This window comes from Cebus imitator, unplaced genomic scaffold (genome assembly GCF_001604975.1).
Source record: "Cebus imitator isolate Cc_AM_T3 unplaced genomic scaffold, Cebus_imitator-1.0 Scaffold284, whole genome shotgun sequence".
Taxonomy (NCBI): domain Eukaryota; kingdom Metazoa; phylum Chordata; class Mammalia; order Primates; family Cebidae; genus Cebus; species Cebus imitator.
The window spans coordinates 2,368,068-2,391,573 of NW_016107599.1; the positions used below are offsets into that span (position 1 = coordinate 2,368,068).

The 23,506-nt window shown below is 39.4% G+C and overlaps 1 protein-coding gene and 1 pseudogene across 42 annotated transcripts in view; one reads left to right on the plus strand and one right to left on the minus strand.

Annotated features, from left to right (window-relative positions):
• Positions 1-23,506, minus strand: part of PTK2 (protein tyrosine kinase 2) — a 349,037-nt gene that overhangs the window by 139,876 nt on the left and 185,655 nt on the right. For all 42 annotated transcript variants that reach the window (XM_037728951.1, XM_037728934.1, XM_037728962.1 and 39 more), the window contains 2 exons: positions 10,090-10,197; positions 6,330-6,447 (listed from right to left, as the gene is read on the minus strand). In XM_037728951.1, the coding sequence (XP_037584879.1) occupies positions 6,330-6,447; positions 10,090-10,197 (226 nt within the window). The remainder of the gene's footprint in view (positions 1-6,329; positions 6,448-10,089; positions 10,198-23,506) is intronic.
• LOC108284818 lies at positions 871-4,083 on the plus strand (annotated as a pseudogene).

The window sequence follows — 23,506 nt, forward strand, 5'->3', positions numbered from 1 at the left end:
ATCTGGTTGTCTACCTGACACCTCCCTCTAGATGTCTGAAGGCTGCTAGGACTTGCTGATGCTCAGAACTGAGTCCTGGTGGGTGCACCTGCATAATTCCCATTGTTCGGGTGGAACCAGGAGTCATCACAGGGCCTCTCTGCTCCCCACTCCATACCTAGTGCAGCAAATACGAGGCTTTACTGTCCAACTCTAACCAAAGTCATCTTACTTGTCACTGTCATTATAGGACCCCTGGGCCAAACATCAATCATCTTCCTACATCATGGTAATAGCCTCCTGATTAGTCCCTCTACTTTATCTGTACCCAGGCCAACCTACCATGGTTTATTCTCAGCACAGTAGCCAGAGTACTTATGCTAGAACATAAACCAGATTACATTATTCCTCTCTTCAAACCATCCAATGGCTTCCCAAATCACTAAGTACAAGCCAAAGCCCTTACAATGCCTTTACATCTTGACCAACCACCTGCCCTGGGATCACCCCCCCCAAGGCATCTAGTGACCTAGGTCTCTGCTGTTCCAGGCATGCTTCCTAGCATTCCTCAGCCTTTAACAGGGAATAGCCAGATATCCTTATAGGTTCTGTTTTCCACTCCTTCAGGTGCAACTCTCTTAGTGAGACCTTCCCTTATTTAAAATTGTATCCCTTACACTCGTCCCTATTTTTCTCAACACAGCAATACCATTAGATATATGCTATAGTATTTATTTCCTCTACTAGTTTACTTACTTTGTTTGTTGCATGTATGTCCTCACCTACATGAATTTTCCATGGATGCACAACCTTGTCTGTTTGCTGCTACACACCCTGTCCTAGAACTGTGCCTAGAAAATGGTTGGAGCTCAACAACTACATGTTGAAAGCATGAAGCGTTTGGTCTGGCCAATCCGCCTTTTCGGTATTACTTATCACTATTCCCTGATTGCACATTGTATCTCCCTGAACATACTGCACAAGCCTTGAAAGGTGCTCTTCCTTCATTCAGGTAGAAACATTCCTCAGTATTTCAAAGATCAATTCAAGTTCTATTCCCTGCAGGGAGCCCTTCCTGGAATATCCCAGTTTGCACTGAGTGGCATCCTCTGTGTTTCTGTTGCATCCACAAAACATTTGCCACATACCATGCTTCTCCACAGACTACTCAACCTGCCTAAAGTTATGGTAAGATTTACGCTGCACAAAGACATCCCTAATACCTCGCAGAGTATCTGGCACTCAGGAGACTCTCCGACCACTGTTTGGTAAAGAAAGAAAGAAATCAACCTAGGACCCTATGTTACTCTTTCTGAAAAGCTGTTTAATTCTTCTAATTTGCAGAGATACTTGTGAGGCTGAACACTGTATGTACACAACTCACTGCACACAACTGGAATTCAAGCTGAACTTCATCACTTGTTGATATTTTGAACATCTATTTCAAGCAAAATAACCAAGTCACACCAGGAAGACCAAATTTAGAGTAACTGTAAAGGCCTGATAATTAGTTTATTATCCCATGAACATGAACATGACCACCGGCACCACCACCTTATTCACACCCAAATTGTTACTAATATAGTCTTTCAAATGACACATTAGTGTGATTTCTGTTTACATTCTGTTGAAATTTCTATTTCCTGAAAGCAAAATAAATCCATTATTGCATTTTTGGCTAAAAGAAGACTTCCTAGGTAGTTGGGCATGGGTAGAAGGGCAGCTGTAAAGGAGATAAACAATAGGAGGATTCTGAGAGAATACTTTTATAAAGAGAGTAATGGAATACAGAAAAATGGCAATAGACACTATCAGTAGAAGTAGCATTTAAGAAAACCCTAAGGACTCACCACCCAAAATGCCTAATTCTGGGAATTAAATGTTTTTGTTCAAATATACTTCCATTCTTCTTAGAAGTATTCATTAACTGAAATTGGTGACTTATCAGACTTTTTTAATGCTTATTAATACACAAGTTTAGAGATACACACACACACATGCACACACTTACATGTAGGTTTTTAATACATCAATACAGCTATTTTTTTTAAACAGCTGCATAGTATTACATCATGCATGCATACTCCATTTATTAATTTTTGCTAATTTTTTCTATTATACACAATGCAGGAGTCAAAGGGGCAGAGTACTCCTTAACTGTCTTCTGAAAATGTACGAATTTACAATGACACAAGCATGAGAATGCATTCTTCAGAAGTCTTGCCAATGGTGGTTATCAGGTTTTTTTTAAACCAATGTAATTAGTACAAAATGAAAGACATCACTGCTTCTATCCATATATTCCTTGCACATTTATATGTCCATTGCTCTACAAGGTAACCCATTTTTATACTTGTTGTCTTTTAGTGAATGAGATGGAAGAACACTTTAAAAGTGAGAAATTTTAATTATTTATTATACGTGTCATAGATATTTTCCCCTCTGTTACTGTAGCGTTAAAAATGTTATCTTGTACTAAACGAAGTGTTTAAATTATGTAACTGTGTTTGCTTTGGCAGCACACAAGTGTTTCAATTATATAATTAAATATAATAATTTTATTTTTACAGCTCTTGGGATTTATGTCATACTTAGAAGCATTCACTCCCTCCCTTGAAACCTACAGTATTCACCATCATTCGATACACAGAACACCTACTTAAGAATTATGTAATTACAACTCTGTATTACATTGTACACTTTCCTCTGAAAAAATTTTACCACAGAATTTTACTAAAACTGCAAAATTGATTCTAAACTTTCTTTTAGGTAAGGTGTAAGTTAGATAACACCATACAATAACGGCCAAAGTTATGCAGACTGCGGCGGAATGCAGGATAGGACAATTTGCCTTGTGGCTCTATGTTCTCCCCAATAAACATCACCTTTTAGTTATTTATTTATTTAAATTAAATTAATTAATTTTTTTAGATGCAGTCTTGCTATGTGGCCCAGGGCAAATTCCTGCCCTCAGGGATTCTCCTGTGTAGCTGGAATTACTGACGTGAGCCACTATGACAAGCTAATATCCTGTTGCTGTTGTTGTTGTTTCTGAGACGAGTCTTGCTTTGTCGTCCAGGCTGGAGTACAGTGGTGCAATCTTGGCTCACTGCAATCTCCACCCCTGGGGTCCAAGCGATTCTCCCGCCTCAGCCTCTCCGGTAGCTGGGATTACAGATGCGCGCCACTGCGCCCATCTAATTTTTGTATTTTTAGTAAAGACGGGGTTTTACTATGTTGGCCAGGCTGATTTTCAACTCCTGACGTCATGATCCGCCTGCCTCAGCCTCCCAAAGTGCTGGGATGACAGGTGTGAGCCACGGCGGCTGGCCTAATAAATCTTTTAAAACCACTATATAAATCCAAAGTAACTAAAGCAGATCAAAGAACTAACAAAATGTGGCTGGGCACACCTGGTTCACGTGTAGAACGTACTGATTACTTATTACTGTCATGTTATGCATATACATGTATACACATCTAAGTAATTTATGATCTAGAGAAGACAGACAGGCATAGGTAATTGTTAGTCAAAGCGGTTTCCAGGAAAATGGTACATTAGAGTTGTAGAAACATGTTTAACATTTATTTAAACTCTTAAAAAAAAAAAATCTCGCTTTTCTGAGGATCTAGCAAGACGGCAGAGATAGAGCAAAAGAAAAGGCGGACTTTCCGCAAATTCACCTACCGCGGCGTGGGCCTGGACCTGCTACTGGATATGTCCTACTAGCAGCGGATGCAGCTGAACAGTGCGCACCGCGGCCGCGGTTGAACCCCGGCCTGCGGCGGAAGCAGCACTCACTGCTCAAGCGCCTGCGCAAAACCAAGCAGGCGCCGCCCATGGAGAAGCCGGAAGTGGTCAAGACGCAGCTGCAGGACACATTCTGCCCAGGATGGTGGGCAGCATGGTGGGCGTCTACAATGGCAAGACCTTCAACCAGGTGGAGATCAAACCAGAGATGATAGGCCACTGCCTGGGCGAGTTCTCTATCACCCACAAGCCCGGGAACCACGGCCGGCTAGGCATCGGGGCCACCCACTCCTCCCACTTCATCCCCCTCAAGTAGTGGCTCAGCTAATAAAGGCATACATATCAACAAAGAAAAAAACGAACTCAAAAAATGTACGTATGCTGTGTCCATATGTATTTCTGACTACAACCCACTAAAGATGTTTGACTTTAATATTATTTTAGCTAGGCAATATATCTTCATCTTAGGGATCTATGATGAAACAGTTATGTAATACATAAACATGCTATGATTCAGAATAAGAAAATTATCAAGTTTAATAATTCATTTTATAAAGACAATATAAAACTGGAAATAACCAATGCCCTATCTAGCTTTTCATGACAAGCATTTTCATTTATGCTCTTTTCATATAAACAAAGACCTTAAAAAGCATTGCCTTTCATGTTTTAGTATCAAAATGTTTCTCCCTAGAGAGCAAAAAAGCTAACAGTGAAATCAACACAGGAAGATGTTTACATTTTAAACACGGAAGGCTCATTTAATGCCTGACATCCCAATGTTATTTTTAAATGTGTATTAACATTGGAAAAGGACCTTTTGGCAAACTGAGGATAAAAGATGGAAAATTATTAAAAAGGAAACGGGCAATCTATAACATTTAACATTTTTCCTAAATTACTATCTCTATGTGAAGAAATTATCTAAAAACATTTTAATAATATTTGTAAGGCATATACACATGTTTAAAATATAAAGTCTGATACTGGGAGAAGAAAATGTCCCAAAAAATAAATAAATAAATAAATAAAGCACAAAGTGAAAAATCAAGACCTACAGCCGCAAAGGCTTTAACTGTGAGTAACTTTAGACTTCTGAAATCAACTTCATTACTCTATTTCATACAAAGAAAACTTAAAAAAATATATGAATAGGCTTTATTGGTGTGATCATTGTGGGAAAAAACACTTTTCCTCTAGAAAAAGCCATGTCCTGGAATCAAACAGACTTATGTTTACTTAGCGAAGGCTCACAGCTTTGTCTGTTTTCAGGGCAGAGCATCATTATTTACCTCTTTTAAGATACATAAACAAAGGGTGCAATGACTCGTCTCTATAAAACCCACAACACACACACACGCCGCGCATGCAAACACCATCGCTCCCTCAAACTGCTTTGTAAACAGGGCACTTCTCTGCTGGGCAAGGCTGGATCCTCTGCGTTTCTACCTGCTTCGCTTGGGCTTTGCCTTTTCTCTATCCTCATCACTGTTTAATACAATTCTGCTGACTTGAACACACACAACACTTCAGGATTTTCCTCCTCTACAATCATCCTAGTCACTAAGGTGAGTGCTAGAAAGGGTCTTGGCAATAAGGACAAAACCCACATTCAGAGTCCCCACTTGCACAGTGTGAGCTGCTTTACAGTTACTATTTGGGACGTGTCTTAACAACCCTACAAAATAGGTATCACTCTTTTACAGATGAGGTATCTCAAAGTCTAGGTTAATACTGCGTCAAGATCAGACTAAACTAGTAGCAACAACAGGAACAACAATATAACTAAAGTCTATGAGCACCATGTGTGTCAGGCAAAGTTCCAAGCCTATAAATAAATAAGTCCTTTATCCTCCTAATACCATAGAAGATAGTTAACTGTTCTTCATGTTTGACAGAGGACGGAACTGAGGCACAGAAAAGTAATTACAGATGATGATGGCACAGGGGACTCATGATTTGAGCTTAAGTTCCGTAATTCCCAAACCCAGTCTTTTCCTGCTTTACACTGCATCTGCTATTATCTTGCTGGGAATATTTTCATTTGATTCTTTCAGAAATCCAAATCCTCAAAAGCATTCCTCATTATATGCTTGCAAAAACTCCACACCATTTTCCAGGGTATTTATTTATTATAATCTTTGATTTTTTTAACATCATGACTTAGAATGCATTTTACTCTTCGAATGCTCTAAGCTTTTGAGATATGTAAGAAAAAATAGAAAGAATACTTCATTTATAGTGAGTTACAAGGGATTCCTTTTTTAAACCCAGAATTTTGTTTAAACCCAAAAGTTTAAAAATACTCATGTATTTAAAAATAGTAATGGCAATTTAGAAAATCCTCTAAGTAGGTAGCTCAAAACACAGACACTGTTTTCTGTAGGCTCTATTCAAACCCAGTTCTTGGCTTGTGGAAGGTGTAAACTGGATCACCATCCCTAGAAAAATAAGCACTCAGATTATACTGAGCTGAATTACTCATTTGGTCTTCCTTTTTACAGTTACCTAAAAGAGGATAATAGGCTATTGTTAGGGGCAAACTCAGTTAACAATCTGGTAGAAATGCAATTGGGAATGCTCAGAAACAGCACCTCACCTTTCTGGGGTCTGATGATAAATGACTGCGAGGCTCCATTCACCAGTCGGCAGTACCCATCTATCAGGTCAGCCATATTCTCTGCAATGGTTAGGGATGGTGCTGTCACTGTCAGAGGCTAAAGGAGAAAAGACCAAGAAAACAGACTTTATTGTTCTTCCCAGTAAGCAAAGGACAGCTGTGCTATGACATCAGAAATCGCTATACACTTGAAAACAGAGTGGGAATGAAACAAGATCTGTTGTAAGATTTGAAAAAGGAAATTTGGTATTTAAGGACATTATTCCTAGAATATGTGACAAATGCAAACCCAGTTGAAAACAGAAAAATCACTGAAACTGGGGCTTTCTAGAATAAAAGGAGATTAAAAATATTTTCCTTCAGAATGTCTGGACCCTCCAGAATGTCTGGCATACTCCAGGTTAAGGGAAGAATTTAGACAATCAGTAAGTTAAAGTATGACTTGTATCAGAAACTAGACTAATGTGGAGTAAAATTTTTTATCAGCCATCCATCATAATTTGTCTGATGTAAAAGAAAAATAATAAAATTTCATTATTTTTAGCACACATAGCATGTTCTGACCAAAGGCTTAGAAATCATTCTCTTTCCAATATAAAATATGTTCAATATTGAAAAACTTCCTAAAGATCTATCTTTAAGTGTTATCGGAGAGATAAGAAAAGCTGTATTTCATTTTTAAATACAGGTATGGCCTAATTCCTATAAATAATTATTTATAATCCTCTAAGTGAATGCCTCTCACCTGCATTGCCCTAAATATTACTTGGAGATTAACAAAATGAAAGGAGGACAGTTTGAAATGATGACGGAATATTACTACTGAGATATTTGCAGGAAAGTTCTATTTGCAACATTGACACAACGTGGTCATATAATGTTTTCTCATTATATGGCTTTTGATATTGTATGGTAATATTTGTTAATCTCAAGAATCAACAAGAGTTCCTAGAGCCCTCAGATGTCACCAAACTCACAGAGTCACAGGGCAAAACAGTGATAAGGCATCTGCCTAAGTGAGGAGTGCTGCAAATAAAGCTACCCAGAGAACTAGCTGTAACAGCCCAAAGAATCCTGGTGTGCTGATGGAAACAGATGAGCTTCAGAAGCATGCTTTACACACCAGCACAACCGTGTGTGCTACCAGACTGTCCAGATCCTTTCATACATGAGTGTATTTTGGCCATCTTACAGAAAGGATTCCATTAGGTAGTATTTGCCAAATGGCTCTTTTTCATACCACTTGTTTTAAATCACTGTTGCATGTTGACTAAGAACATAGGCTTTGGATCCAGACTGTTTGGGTATGAACCCCATTTCTGTCAATTACTTGATGTGGCCAACCTCTTATACCTCAGTTTCCTCAACTACAGAATGTGGTTAACCAAAGTATATCAAAGTATGTACTTCTGTGGTTTTACGAATGACACAGCCTCTCTTAGTTTCTGTATAAAGAACCATGGGGGCTGGGCGTGGTGGCTCACACCTGTAATCCAAGCACTTTGGAGGCCAAGGCAGGTGGATCACCTGAGGTCGGGAGTTCAAGACCAGCCTGACCAACATGGTGAAACCCCGTCTTTATTTAAAAAAAAAAACAAAAAAAAACCATGGGTAGCATATGCCCAGTATCAGGTACTGCTGCTGTTATAATTATTATAATAATCATATATTATTATTTCTACTCAGAGAATATCATATACAACACAGTATGGAAACTAACTCAGTTTACAGAATATATACAGTCAATGCACCACATTTTGGAAAATGATGGCCCACATATGCGATGGTGGTTCCGCAAAATGTATATAATGGAACTAAGAATTCCTATTGTTGAGTATGCTGTAGCTATCCTAAGGTTGTAATGTAATGCACTGCTCATGTTTGTGGTGATGCTGGTGTAAAAAAATCTATTGTGTTGCCAGTCACATAAAAGTACAGCACATACAATTATATACAGCACATAATACTGGATAGTGACTATGTTACTGTCTTATTTTCTTTTATCATTATAGTGTACTACTACTTATTTTAAAAAATTCAATTGTAAAATAGCCTCAGGCAGGGCTTCTAGGAAGTATTCCAGAAGGCAGCACTGTTCTAGGAGACAGCAGCTGCAGGCGTGTTACTGCCCCTGAAGACCTCCCAGTGGTGCAAGATGTGGAAGTAGAAGATAGTGATATGAATACTCCTGACCCTGTGTAGGCCTAGGCTAGTGTGTTTGTGTCTTAGTTTTTAACAAAGAAGTTTAAAAAGTAAAAATATAGAAAATAATTTTAAAACTAGATAAAAGCTTACAGAATAAGTATGTAAAAAAAGAAAATATTTTGCACAGGTGTACAATGTATTTTAAACTAAGTAAAAAATCAGTTTATAAGATATAAAAGTTACAGTAAGTTAATGTTTATTTACTACTGAATAAAAAGGTTTTAAAAATAAATTTAGTGGAGCCTAAGTATATGGTGTGTACAGTGTTTACAGTCTATAGTAGTGCACAGTAATGTCCTAGATCTTCACATTCACCCGCCATTCACTGACTGACTCACCCACAGCAACTTCCAATCCTACAAGCTCCATTCATGGTAAGGGCTCTATACAGGTGTATCATTTTTTACCTTTTATACTATATTGTTACTGTGCCTTTTCTTTGTTTACATGTATTTAGAGATACAAATACCATTGTGTTACAACTGCTTAAAGTATTTAGTACACTAACATGCTATACAGGTTGGTAGTCTAGGAGCAACAGGCTATATTGTACGGCCTAGGTGTATAGTAGGCTACAGCCATCTTAGGTTAGTGTAAGAACAGTCTGTGATGTTTGCACAACAAAGAAATCAGCAAATTATGCATTTCTCTGAACATATCTATTGTTAAACAAAACATGACTGTACATATAACTCCTAGGAGTTAATGTCCTTGGTACTTGATGATAACCCTTTTTCCTTTTTGAGACATAGTCTTACTCTGTCACCCAGGCTAAAGTGCAGTGGTGTGATCTTGGCTCACTACAACCTCTGCCTCCTGGGTTCAAAAGATTCTCATGCCTCAACCTCCCAAGTAGCTGAGATTACAGGTGTGCACCACCACGCCTGGGTAATTTTTGTATTTTTTAATAGAGATAGGGTTTCCGTGGTCTTAAGTGATCAGCCTGCCTTGGCCTCCCAAAGTGCTGGGATACAGGTGTGGGCCATCACACCTGGCCTAATGATAATCTTTAATCATCATCTTTACAATAACATTCTTGAATGATTTTTTTTTGAGACAGAGTTTCGCTTTTGTTGCCCAGGCTGGAGTACGATGGTGCGGTTTCGGCTCACCACAACCTTCACCTCCCAGATTCAAGCAATTCTCCTGCCTCAGCATCTCAAGTAGCTGGGATTACAGGGATGCACCATCATGACTGGCTAATTTTTTGTATTTTTAGTAGAGATGGGGTTTCTCCATGTTGGTCAGGCTGGTCTTAAACCCGACCTCAGGTGATCCATTCGCCTCAGCCTCCCAAAGTACTGGGATTACATGCATGAACCAACAAGCCCAGCCCACTCTTGAATGATTTTTAAATCTGTCTTCTGTCCTATTCTTGGGGACATTTAATCATTGTCATTTGTAATGTAACTTTCTATATAAGAAAGTTGTGATTCTGATGATCCATGAAAACTTCATCCTTTTCATAAAAAAGTCATTTCTGAAACACCCTATGTCACCGTTTTCTCTTAATGATGAATGTAACAGTTCTTACCTCAGGTGCACCTGCTATTTTTAGTTGCAGCATTCCTTTTCTGTCCTTGTCTTCACTGTTTGAATACTGAATGGTTTGCACTTGATTGAAGTCAGCAAGATGTGTGGGCTATAAAAAGAAAAGGTAAAATCTTTAGACTATAGATAAAAAACTAATTTCATGGAGTCTAAATGTTCTGTGAAATCTTCATTGTCCTCAAGACATGCTCCCTAAGACTGGAGGTCTGGGGGAAAAAAACCAGATTCTCCATCCTGCCCCAGGGGAGTAGCCATGAGACTATCTCCTGTACTTCAAAGTCAGGCCCAGGTCTGCTCTTTGTGATGTGCTGAGGAGACCCATACATCAGTTGGATGAGTGAGGGTACAGTTACCACTGAGACAACAGAAGATGAAGGAAGGAGGCAAGTTGAGGCAATCATTCTGCTCCCATTCCCAAAGAAAGAAGGATCTGGGATTACTCCCCGTGCAGTAAGTTTAGAGCTTACTGGGCTACAGTAAGTTCTAAAACTTACAGGAGTTCTGTAGCTAGGGAGACAGTAGGTAACCAAACAGCCCTTCCCAATACAGAATAACCTCTTAAGACATGCCGGGAGAGTCTATGGCCATAGTAGCATAAACTTTTGCTTTCTCTCTCTCTTTTTTTTCTTTTCCTTCTATTACTGCTGCACAATTAATAAACACTTTTCTTAAAAAGAAAAAAAATAGTTGGGAGCAATGGCTCACATCTATAATCCCAGCACTTTGAGGGGCTTAGGTGAGATGATCCCTTGAGGCCAGGAGTTCAAGCAGCCTGGGCAATATAGTGAGATCCTTTCTCTACACCCCCCCCCCCAAAAAAAAAAAATTAGCCAGGTGTGGTGGTCTGTGTCTATAGACCCCGCTACTTGAGAGGCTGAGGCGGGAGGATCCCTCGAGCCCAGCAGTCTGCACCACTGCACTCTAGCTTGGGCAATTGATTGAGACCCTTCCTCAAAAAAATACGTATAGAAGATACATGTATTTTCCATCCTTCTAACAGGTCATGAGGATGATCACTTTGCATGTGAAGATTCCTACACATTCCTTCAAATCAATTAACCTGGTTAAGGCCACTCTGTCAGGTATTAGCCCCTCCCCATCCCATAGAGAACAGAAGACACCACTAGGACTGAGCTGGAATTGTTCAGAAAGAGACTCACACTCAGCTGCCCTTCCCAGCAAAGCATCTTCCTGCACTGTTGTACGGACATGTATTTGCAGGTTCCTGCCTTACCCCAAGAGGCCACAGGCAGCCCTCCATTCTCTGGTCCCAGGCTTCTCCATAGCAAGTCCCATAACCCCTCTGTATACTCTTCCCACTTATCCTCTGGGACATCCTGCCCTTTTGGGGTTTCTTCCACCTCACTGGTCTCTTTTCCAGTTCTTTTTATTGGCTTCTGCAGGGCTCTGTGCTGGGTGGGCCCTATTCTTCCCTCTAGTTGTGCCATGGTAAAACGAGTATCACATAGTACTGGGGCATTAAGCACCATCTCCATCCCTGACATCTCTCTGGAACTCAGACGCATGTATCCAGCTCCCTATATCCTATTACCGCATGGATATCTGTGAGAGATTACTAACAACACAATCAAAAGGGTACTCTCTCAAAACATGTTCCTCCCCCAGGCTTCCTGACTTCAATAAAAAGCATCATATTCAACCAGATTCCTGAGCCAAAAAAAAGAAGGCATTCTCACTGATTCTTCTCCCTTTCCCCATTATCCAACCTCTCCACAAGTCCTGGTAACTTCACCTCTAAACATCCAGAATCCATGTGTTTATTCCCCATCTTCACAGTTGTCACTATAGTCTAGGCCATCATATGATATTGTGCTTAGAGCTGTGTCATTTTTCCGAACTGGTTTCCCTTCATCCATTCTACAATCTAATCTCCCTACCTGGAAGCCAGGGAGATGCTTTAAAAACATAAATCAGATATCACTCCCCTGCTTAAAAAGGTACAATACAAAGCACTGTAACTTACATGATTTACGCAGCATGATTTCTATGATCAAACTGCCTACATGATTTGACCACTGCCTGCCTCTCTGACCTATTTACTGTCATGATCTTGTCTTGATGATATGTACTCTAGTTTCACTGGGGTAAACCATTTCTGGGGATGAGTTGTTTTTAGTTGACCAAACAATGAGGAATATAAAAGATGACCAAGGATGCTAGATATCACATGAAGTATGGTTAAGTCCTGCACAACAAAAAAATTGTCCTGTATCCTCAATGGCTTTTAAATGTCCTGGTGTGTATTTATGCCTGTGAAGAATCTGACTCTAGAAACAAAGTTCTGTTTAAAAACCACAAGTGGATGCTCTGCACTGAATTTTCCATGAATGCAACTTATGTGTAATGGAATGGAATCCGATTTTATGCTGCTTTTGAAGTTTTACTAAGAGTTGCTAACCATTTTGGAGAATGACACCACCAAGGACAAGACTTGCTCTAGTTATTTTGGTCGCTGACACAATGCACCTGTATTAGTCTGTACCTGTAGCTACTGCATGCACATATGTACCAGGGGATGTCGGAGGCTCCTTCCAACAGACTGAGAACTGAACATCAATTCATTGGTGGTGACATATGAAATGAGGAATACTACCTCAATTATAATCTTTGTTATTGCTATCTCATAATTTAAAAAAAAATTCTAAGGCACAGTAAGACATCTAGGTTACGGAAACTACATTTTTAAAAATTGTTTTTCTACCTCACTCTGGCATTATTCCCCAAGGTCAGCCACATAACTTTTCCCTATCACTTTCCTACACCACTGGTATGGAGTAACTTCTGATTGTCTCAAATGAAAAGTCATTACTAAGTAGGTGCATCTGACTATAATGCCTTCCAATGTATTGTGTTGAACTGTTAGATAATGATATTTTAAAAACATTATTTGAGTAGGGGAATAACATGCTCTGTAATTTTAATTTCAGGATAGCAAAAGATAATTTAAAAATGGGTCAACAGGGGCTGGCACTGCCACCTACTCTAAGTCGAACACCCAGATACTCTCTCTCATACCACCCTACTCTAGCCCTTTAGGATAATCACATTGTTTTTATTATTTTCTTTCTTATATTCTATTTGATAACAAGAAGGAAAGCCCCATGAGGATTGGAATATCATGTTCATCTTGTCTACCACCAGATTACAAGGAATCAGAGCTACACCTGGCATGTAAGTGAAGTATGAGAAGTTATTAGGTGCTAGACTCTGTTCCAAGTATCAGAAATACAGCAGCAAAGAGGGATAACACGAATCCAGACATTAGATAAATATTTTACAAGTAAACAACTGTGATAAGGACTATAAGAAAGCAACACAGGCTGCTGTATAAAAACATCTAATTTATTGGGAAGGCGAGGAGGGAGGAAATAGAGCCTCAGAAAAAGTTTCACTTAGAAAAGAGAACAAGACTTGGGAAACACGAATTTAAGACCAGGTATATAACATTCAGATACTGTACTGCACCAGCAGAATCCAGTCCACTGCCTAGCACAAAGGAGCTACACACAATATATATGCAAACTGACTTAAGGTAGCACTTAAGATAGGCATGTAAGTGGTCATTACAAAGGCAAAAAAGGAGGGAAAGGGCACTTGAGGAGGAGAATCTGAGATGTGCTGTTCAACTGGTAGCAGGAAACCACACACAGCTATGGAGCACCCAGTGGTATGTGGCTCCTCCGGGTTGAGATATGCTGGTAGGTACAATGCATGCCAGATTTCAAAAACTTGGAATGCTAATGCTAAAAATAAGATCAAATGTCAAGAATTCTTACACTGATTATATCTCGAAATGATAATATATTGGATATACTGGATCAAATAAAATATATTAAAATTAATTTCACCTGTCTTTTTACTTTTCTAAAGGCGGTTAATAGAAAATTAAAAATTACCTATGACACTTGCATCATACTGCTACTGGACAGTGCTGGAGAAGTCAAGTAAAGTCGATAAGGACTCAAAGTACCCAGTGGTCTTATCTACACAAGGGTCACTGTTATCCTTGGCAAGGCAGTGGCGGGTCGATGGTGGTGGTATAATGGTAGTAGGCAAGAAAGGCCTCGTTGAAGCAGGTTGAAGAGAAAGTGGGAAGAATTGCAGGCAATGCAATTAGATAATCTGTCAAGAAATTTTGCAATAAAGGAAACAGGAAAACATCAAGTACCAGGGAGAGAAGAGGGACACAGGGACAAAGAGAGGGAATTTTAGGATGAGAGAAACTATACATTTTTCTATGCTGACAGGAATGATCCAGTATATTAGAAATGTTTGCTGATACTGAAAAGAGTGGGCAGAAATGAAGAATTACCATACCATAAACAGGGAAGATGGAATGGAAGCCATTACATAGCAAAAGGTTGGTCTCATCCAGGATCATGAAGTTCACCCACGGCGGGCAGAACAAACAAGGAGGAGGAGAAGGGTGGCAGGCAGAAATGCTAGGAAAAGCGCAGTGCATACAATCCTCTGGAGGCTCTATCCTGATTGCTCCGATCTTGCTTTCTTCTACTTTATATAACTAATATCTCTTATTTCATAGTCACAGAGGTCCTTATAAACTCAAATAGAAAACATATATATTTTTTCATGGAACATTTACAAGAATCAAATGCTTGACCATAAAGAAAATCTTAACAAATGTGAAATAGTTAACATTTAAAAATCATATTACCTGCTCAGAAGCCAGTATGAAATTGCCTCACAATATGCTCACAGAAATAAAAATGAGATAAAACCCCAGGGCTACTTGAAAGATAAGTAATATTCTTCTAAATAATGCTATAACAGAAAAAAAGAAATAAAAATAAAATTTTTTTGGTGGTGATTTTTTGTTTTTTTGAGATGGCGTCTCACTCTGTCACCCAGCCTGGAGTACAGTGGCATAATCTCAGCTCACAGCAATCTCCAACTACTGGGTTCAAGCAATTCTCCTGCCTCAGCCTTCCGGAGTAGCTGGGACTACAAGCACATGCCACCAGGCCCAGCTAATTTTTGTAATTTTAGTAGAGACAGGGTTTCACCATGTTGGCCAGACTGGTCTTGAACTCCTAACCTCTGGTGATCTGCCTGCCTTGGCCTCTCAAAGTGCTGGGATTACAGGAGTGAGTTACCGCGTCTGGCCAAAAATAAAATTTCAAATGAGTATACAGAAATACAATGAAAAGAAGAATTATCACATACCTAGATAAGTAAGACACATGAAAAGTTGTATAAGAAAAAAATGGCCTCCAAAGTAAATGAGAATACATTTTAAAGATGTGCTTAAAGAGCACAATAAAAGGACAAAAACAACGAAGCTATTACAAAAACAGAATTAATGAAGAAAAATACTGAAATCAATGAAAATGAATAGTAATGCTGCAATAGATTACTAAGCTTGTCCTTCAAAAATAATTAGAATAGACAGACCCTTTACAAGTCTGAAAAAGAGCCAAATCAAAAGAGCTTACGAATGAAACAGGACATATGAAGTTACTAGAAAGATTTTAAGAGAACTATGAGAGGCAACTCTATGGGAGCAAGATGAAAATGTAGAGAAATGGATAACATGCTAAATTACCAAAGCTGACACAAGTGAAAAATATGGACAGATCGATTACTATTGGGCCAGGCACAGTGGCTCACACCTGTAATCTCAGCACTTTGCAGGGCTGGGTGGGCAAATTACTTGAGCCCAGGAGTTTGAGACCAGCTTGGGCAACATGGCGAAACCCTCTCTTTACAAAAAAAAAAAATACAAAAATCAGCTGGGTGTGATGGTGTGTACCTATAGTCCCAGCTACTTGAGAGACTAGGCAGGAGAACTGCTTGAGCCCAGGAGGCAGGGGTTGCAGTAAGCCATGATCGTCATACCACTGCATTCCAGCCTGAATGATAGGGTGAGCCCCTGTCTCAAAAAAGATCTATTACTATTGAAGTGATTAAAAAGATAGTTAAACACCTATAACTGAAAAAGGCACCATGTGGTTACATAGATCAATTCTACCTAATCTTTTAAAAACATGCAATTCCAATTTGAATTAAACATTTCAGGCTGTTAAAAATCACCAGAGAGAGGGAAGGCACCAAGAGTGTATGAAAGAAAGACAAAGAAGCTGGGCTGAAGGAGGAAGAAGCTGGGAATCCTGCAAGAGGCTACTGCGCCCCAAGACTCATTCCTTCCCGTGGGGGAATGGGTAAGTTGAACTGGCAAGCAACAACCTATTCTCATTATGGGCCTCGTAAATCCCAGCGGGGGCCCCTTGATCACTATGGACACTTAAGGTGGCAGGGACAGCTGCTTAGAGAAGTGGTAGAGACAGCAGCCAGCTGAGGCGGAGCCCGGAGGGTTTGGTGCAGGAGCGTCTGTAGTGGAACATGGCCAGAAAAGCCCTGACTTGGTCCCATAAAAGACTTTAGCCCTAGGGGAACTGCTGGACCTGAACTCTGCAAGGCAGGCTTACCTATAAGACGGGGGTCAGTCCAACCTGAGCACCCCTTGGGCTGCTGGTTTCTCCCCGGGTCCCAGCTTGAACTTGTCTGCTTGAGGGCAGCCTTGGGGGCCCACATCATAGCTCCTGCAGTGGCTGACCATGAGTGACCAGTAGAGTGCTCCAGCGGGGCAGTCCCCGCTCCAGCCCACCCACTCCCTTCCCACATTGCAGGTTCCCCTAGCCCACAACAGCCCCCAACATAGTTTTGCTGGCCCCTGTGTGTGCAGGCAGGTATTGCCTTCTGTGCTTCCCCAGCACATGTGTGCATGCAACCCCAAAACCCACCCATGCCTGACTGCCACCTCAGCTGGAGCTTTGGAAGGCAGAGCCAACGAACCCCGTCCCCACTGCCAGCACCCCACCCTTGTGCAAAACACTGTCCCAAGAGTGAAAACAGGCACAGAGAACAGCAGATTATCCCCTAACCTGGGCTAACACCCATGCTTACTGCACACAGACTACACACACAGAACTGGGTCTGCCAGCAACCCACCCCTGTGCTATCACTGCCACCAGCACCAATGCTGCACAGTTGCTAACACAAACCCATCCCAAACCATGCTGCTACTCCTACTGTAGTGAATGCCCAAATGGAGGCAGGCACCCCAGTATCCACTAGCAACCTGCCTGGCTGATGAGCATGCCACCCACTGTGTTGCCACTGTTGCTGGCATATGGGAAAAAGGACGGATCCCACCGCACTGTGAAGTGCTTTGGCTGATACCACCCACTGGAGTGTAGTGACCAGTGGTCTGAGAGCACCCCCACCCCCAACACCCTGCAAGCGCAGAGGATTCCTAACCCCCAGGAACCAAAGAACAAAGTCGGAGCCCAATACCAGTATCATAGAATTAGAACAGACAGTTCAGGAGTTGGGAGCTGGGCACTGGCCCCCTAAAATCTTCCAGAAATGAAGCCAGTCAGCTGAGTCCACCTTACCATGATCAAACCCTCAAGGCAATCAAATAGGATAGACAAACAAACAAAATCCAAAGGTCAGCAACTTCAAACGTTGAAGAAACATCCCGCCCACAAAGATGAGAAAGAACCAGTGCAAGAACTCTGACAACTCAAAAAGCCAGAGTGCCTTCTTTCCTCTAAATGACCATACCATCTCTCCAGCAAGGGTTCTGAACTGGGCTGAGATGGCTGAAATGATGGAAGTAGAATTCAGGATATGTATAGACAGGAAGATCACTGAGATGAAGGAGTACACTGAAACTCCATCCAAGGAAACTAAGAATCACAATAAAACAATACAGGAGCCGAGAGACAAAATAGTCAGAATAGAAAAGAATGTAATCAACCTGATAGAGCTGAAAAGCATACTACAAAGATTTCATAATGCAACCATAAGTATTAATAGCATAGTAGACCAAGTTGAGGAAAGAATCTCAGATCTTGAAGACCGTCTTTCTCAAATAGGACAGTCAGAAAAGAACAGAGAGAAAAGAATGAAAAGGAATGAAGAAAACCTCTTTGAAATATGGGATTATGTAAAGAGACCAAATCTAGGACTCATTGGTGCCCCTGAAAGAGACAAGGAGAGTGTTAAGCAACTTGGAAAACATATTTCAGGATATCATCCATGAAAACGTATCTAACCTAGCTAGAGAGGTCAACATTCGAATTCAGGAAATGCAGAGAAACCCAGAAAGATATTCCATTGAGAGGATCATCCCCAAGACACACAATCATGAAATTCTTCAAGGTGAAAATGAAAGAAAAAATGTTAAAGGGAGCTAGAAAGGCCAGGTCACCTACAAAGGAATGCCCATCAAATAAACAGCAGACTTCTCAGTAGAAACCCTATAAGCCAGGAAGAGATTAGGGGCCAATATTCAACATTCTGAAAGAAACTCCAACCCAAAATTTCGTAATTCCAGGCAAACTAAGCTTCATAAACAAAGGATATACGGGATCCTTTTCAGGCAAGCAAATGCTGAAGAAATTTGTTACCATGAGAAAAGACCTAACAATAGCTCCTGAAAGGAGCACTAAATATGGAAAGCAAAGACCATCACCAACCATTACAAAAACAAACCGAAGTACACAGACCCGTGACACTATAAAGCAACCACACAAACAAGTCTGCCTAATAACCAGCTAACACCATGACGGCAGGATCAAATCCACACATATCAATACTAACCTTAAATGTAAATGGTCTGAATGCCCCAATTAAAAGGCACAAAGTGACAAGGTGGATAAAGAACCAAGACTCATTGGTATGCTGTCTTCAAAATACCCATCTCACATGCAATGACACACATAGGCTCAAAATAAAAGAATGGAGAAAAGTCTACCACACAAATGGAAAATAGAAAAAAACAGGAGTTACAGTCTTAATTTCGGACAAAACAGACTTTACACCAACACAGATAAAAAAGACAAAGGAGGGCATTACATAATGGTAAAGGGTTCAATGCAGCAAGAAAACCTAACTACCTAACTATCCTAAATATATAAGCACTCAAACAGCAGCACTCAGAGTAATAAAGCAAGTTCTTAGAGAACTTCAAAGAGACTTAGACTCTTAATAATAGTAGGATACTTCAATACCCCACTGACAATATTACACAGATCACTGAGACAGGAAATTAACATACATATTCATGATTTGAATTCATCATTAGATCAAATGGACCTGATAGTCTCTATAGAACTCTCCACCCCAAAGCAACAAAATGCACATTTATCTCATCACCATATGGCACATACTCTAAAATCAATTATATAATTGAATACAAAACACTGTTCAGCAAATGCAAAAGAAATATAATAATAACCATTCTCTCAGAGTACAGCACAGCCAAATTAGAAACCGAGGTAGGAAATTTGCTCAAAACCACACAATTACATGGAAATTGAATAATCTGCTCTTGAATGACTTTTGGGTAAATTAAATTAAGGCAGAAATCAACAAGTTCTTTGAAATGAATGTGAAGAAAGACACAATGTACCAGACTCTCTGGGACACACAAATAGGGCAGTGTTAAGAGGTAAATTTGTATCACTAAATGCCTACATCAAAAAATTATAAAGACCTCAATTTAACAACTTAACATCACAAAAAAGAACTAGAGAACCAAGAGCAAACCAATTCCAAAGCTATACGTCAAGAACTAACCAAAACCAGGATGAACTGAACTAAAGTGAGACAAGAACAATCATTCCTGCCTGTTGGTAAACCAAAATGATTCCAAGCGTTATTTTAAAAAAATTAGTAAAACAGATAGACCGCTACCTATATTAATAAAGATAAGAGAGAAGACCTAAGTAAACACAACTAGAAATGACAAAGGGGACATTACCACCAACCCCACAGAAATACAAATAACTATCAGAGAATATTATGAAGGTCTCTATGCACATAAACTAGAAAATCTAGAAGCTATGGATAAATTCCTTGACACACAAACCCTCCCAAGACTGAGCCAGGAAGACACTGAATCCCTGAACAGACCAAAAATGAGCTCTGAAATTGAATCAGTAATAAATAGCCTACCAACCCAATAAAGCCCAGGACCACAAAGATTCAGAGCCAAATTCTACCAGATGTTATAAAGATGAGCTGGTACCATTCTTACTAAAACTACTCCAATAAATGAAAAGGAGAGACTCCTCTGTAACTCATCTACGAGGCCAGAATTATTCTGATACCAAAACCTGGCAGAGACATAACAAAAAAAGAAAATGTCAGGCCAATATCAATGATGAACATAGATGCAAAATTCTTCAACAAAATACTAGCAAACTGAACTGAGCAGTGCCACATCAAAAAGCCAATCCACTATGACCAAGTACGCTTAATTCCTGGGATGTAAGGTTGGGTCAACATATGCAAATCAATAAATGTGATTCATCACATAAACAGAACTGAAAACAAAAATGACAGGTTCATCTTGACAGATACAGAAGAGGCTTTCAATAAAATTCAACATCCCTTCATGTTAAAACCCCTCAATGAACTAGGCATTGAAGGAAAACACCTCGAAATAATACATGAAGTGTGGCAGTTCCTCAACACCTAAAATCAGAAATACATTCAACCCAGCAATCCCATCACTGGGTATATACCCAAAGGAATATAAATTGTTCTTTTATAAAGACACATACACATGTATGTTCAATGCAGCACTATTCAATATAGCCAAGACATGGAGTCAACCTAAATGCCCATCAATGGTAGACTGAACTGGATAAAGAAAATGTGGCATACGTATACCATGGAATACTATACAGCCAAAAACAAGAATGAGATCATGTCCTTTGCAGCAACATGGATGGAACTGGAGGTCATTACCTTTAGCAAACTAACTGAGGAATAGAAAACTAAATATCCCATCTTTTAGCTCCCACTTATAAGCTGGGAGAACACAAGGACACACAAAAAGACAGACAATGGGGCTTACCAGAGGGGTGAGGGGATCGGGAAAAATAATCAATACCTGGGTAACAAAACAATCTGTACAATAAACTGTGTGACACAAGATTACCTATATAACAAACCTCCACATGTACCCCTGAACTTAGAAAGTTAAAAAAAAAAAACAAAACACCAAAAGATTCCAATTCACCTAATGAAATTAATATAACTTTAACATGTCTTATAAAGCTAATATGAAAAAGAAAAGTCTAGATTAATCTCACAAATAGTTGTAAAAATTCTATGAATTAATAAATATGTATATAATAACTCAATATTTTAAAATAATATTGTATGAGATGTTATTAACTGGCTCAATATTAGCATACCTATTAATATAATCTACTATAATAATAAAGGAGAAAAAGGATCATATCAGTAGATGCTAAAAGGGTCTTTTGATTAAATTTAGGAGCACTCATAATGAAAACTCTAAGCAAAAGATCAAAATATTAAAGACATGCTATTAAAGCTCAACAACAAAAATAATCCTAAATGACACACTTTTAATCGATAAGTTAAAATCTAAAAAAAATAGAAATGTTGTCTACTGCCCTGTTATTAAACATGATCTTTGAGCTTCTTATGACTAAAAGAAAAAACTGTGTAAGTTAAGGGGAAAAGGTAAAATTGTTCTTTCGTTGATTACATTATTACATATTAAAAAAATCCAAAAATTCTAATTAAAAAACCTATTTAAATCAATAATAAGGTTGTGGACTATATAATATATAATAATCAAGTATATTCTGTTGTGCTCACAATATAAATTTCAAACTACAAGTGGCTAAAAAAAAAAAAACAACGCAAAGATGTCATTTAAAATAAGACCCAAAACTATAAAATACTTATGAATTGGTTTAATACACAAGACCTATATGAAAAAGATTGAGATCTTATTGAGGAATATAAAAGAAGTCCTGAAACACAACATCAAAAAGAACCTGCTTTCACAAAATTTCACAAAAATTTATTGTTTTCCTCTGTGAATATCCAGTGGACACAGCAGCATTTAATGAAATTTAATCAGTGATGGTAGAAGTCAGGTCAGTGGTCATCCTTAGGATGTGGAACAAGGGAGGCTGGTCTGTTTAAAGTCAACAGTCAACACAAGATTTGGGGAAAAAATCATGAAAAGGATAAAGGAAAACACACTGACTTCCCTGATGTGTAAAGGGTCTTATAAATTTAAACGGACAATTGTTTTGGTAAAACAGGCAAAGTATATGATATGAGCAGTTAATTCACAGACATGAGAAGAGAACAGCCAAGACATGAAAATATGTTTAAATTTACTAGGTCCTTGGTTTTACATCAAAGTGAGCAAAAGTTATAAGAATCATTTTATACCTATTAAAATGAAAAAATTGAAAGAGCTGTTAGAATTGCTGTCCAGTGAGTGCAAAAATAGCACTCTCGTACACTGCTAGTGACAATATGAAGTTTCCTAGCCTTTCTGAAAAGCAATCCAACAGCTTCTTTTAAAATTACAACTATCTGAATGGACCTTGCAGTCCATCCTTAGAAATCTCTTTCTTAAGGAGGAAAAACAGATATATGAGATATCTATATATATCTATATATAGATATATATAGATATCTCATATATCTCTGTATATAAAGAAGTATTTATTATGTCATTGTCTTGGGGCAGAAATCTGAAAGCAAAGTAAATGCTCTTCGCAGAATCCCACCTGGTCCCCAGAGATGAAGGGGCAGAGCAACGGGGGGCTTGAAAAAATATATACGAGGTTCACAGAGTGAAATAACCAAGAAGTAGGACAATGTGCCTGATGATGATCCCCTTTCTGAAATAACAAAATAGGAATATGGGGGAAAACACCGAAGATTATTGAGTCATTTACACGTAAGTATGGGCAGGGGGTGGGGGGATACAGAGAAGGCTGAAGAGAAAGAATGGTAGGGGCAGGAGCTGTGCAAAATGGGAATGGAAACGAGTGCACTTGGAATAAGCAAGTCAGATATGGTCTGGCACATTTACACATGTATAGAAAATTATATGCACAGGTCAAGGTATAAATAAATTAAGTAAGAAGTTCAAATCAGAAAACTATTTAAGTGGAAAAGGGCTGTTACTAGTGCAAAGCCTGAGAAGAAGCCCCTAGAGGCCAGGTGTGGCGGCTCATGTCTGTAATCCCAGCACTTTGGGAGGCCGAGGCAGGCAGATCACAAGGTCAGGAGTTCAAGATCAGCCTGGCTAACATGGTGAAACCCCATCTCTACTAAAAATACAAAAATTAGCCGGGCATGGTGGTGTGCATCTGTGATCCCAGCTACTCAGGAGGCTGACACAGGGCAGGAGAATTGCTTGATCCCGGGAGGGGGGAGCTGCAGTGAGCCAAGATCTTGCCACTGCACTACAGCCTGGGTAACAGAGGGAGATTCCATCTCCAAAAAGAGAGAGGGAAAGGGAGAAGGAAAGGGAGAGGGAGGGAGAAGGAGGGAGGGGGAGG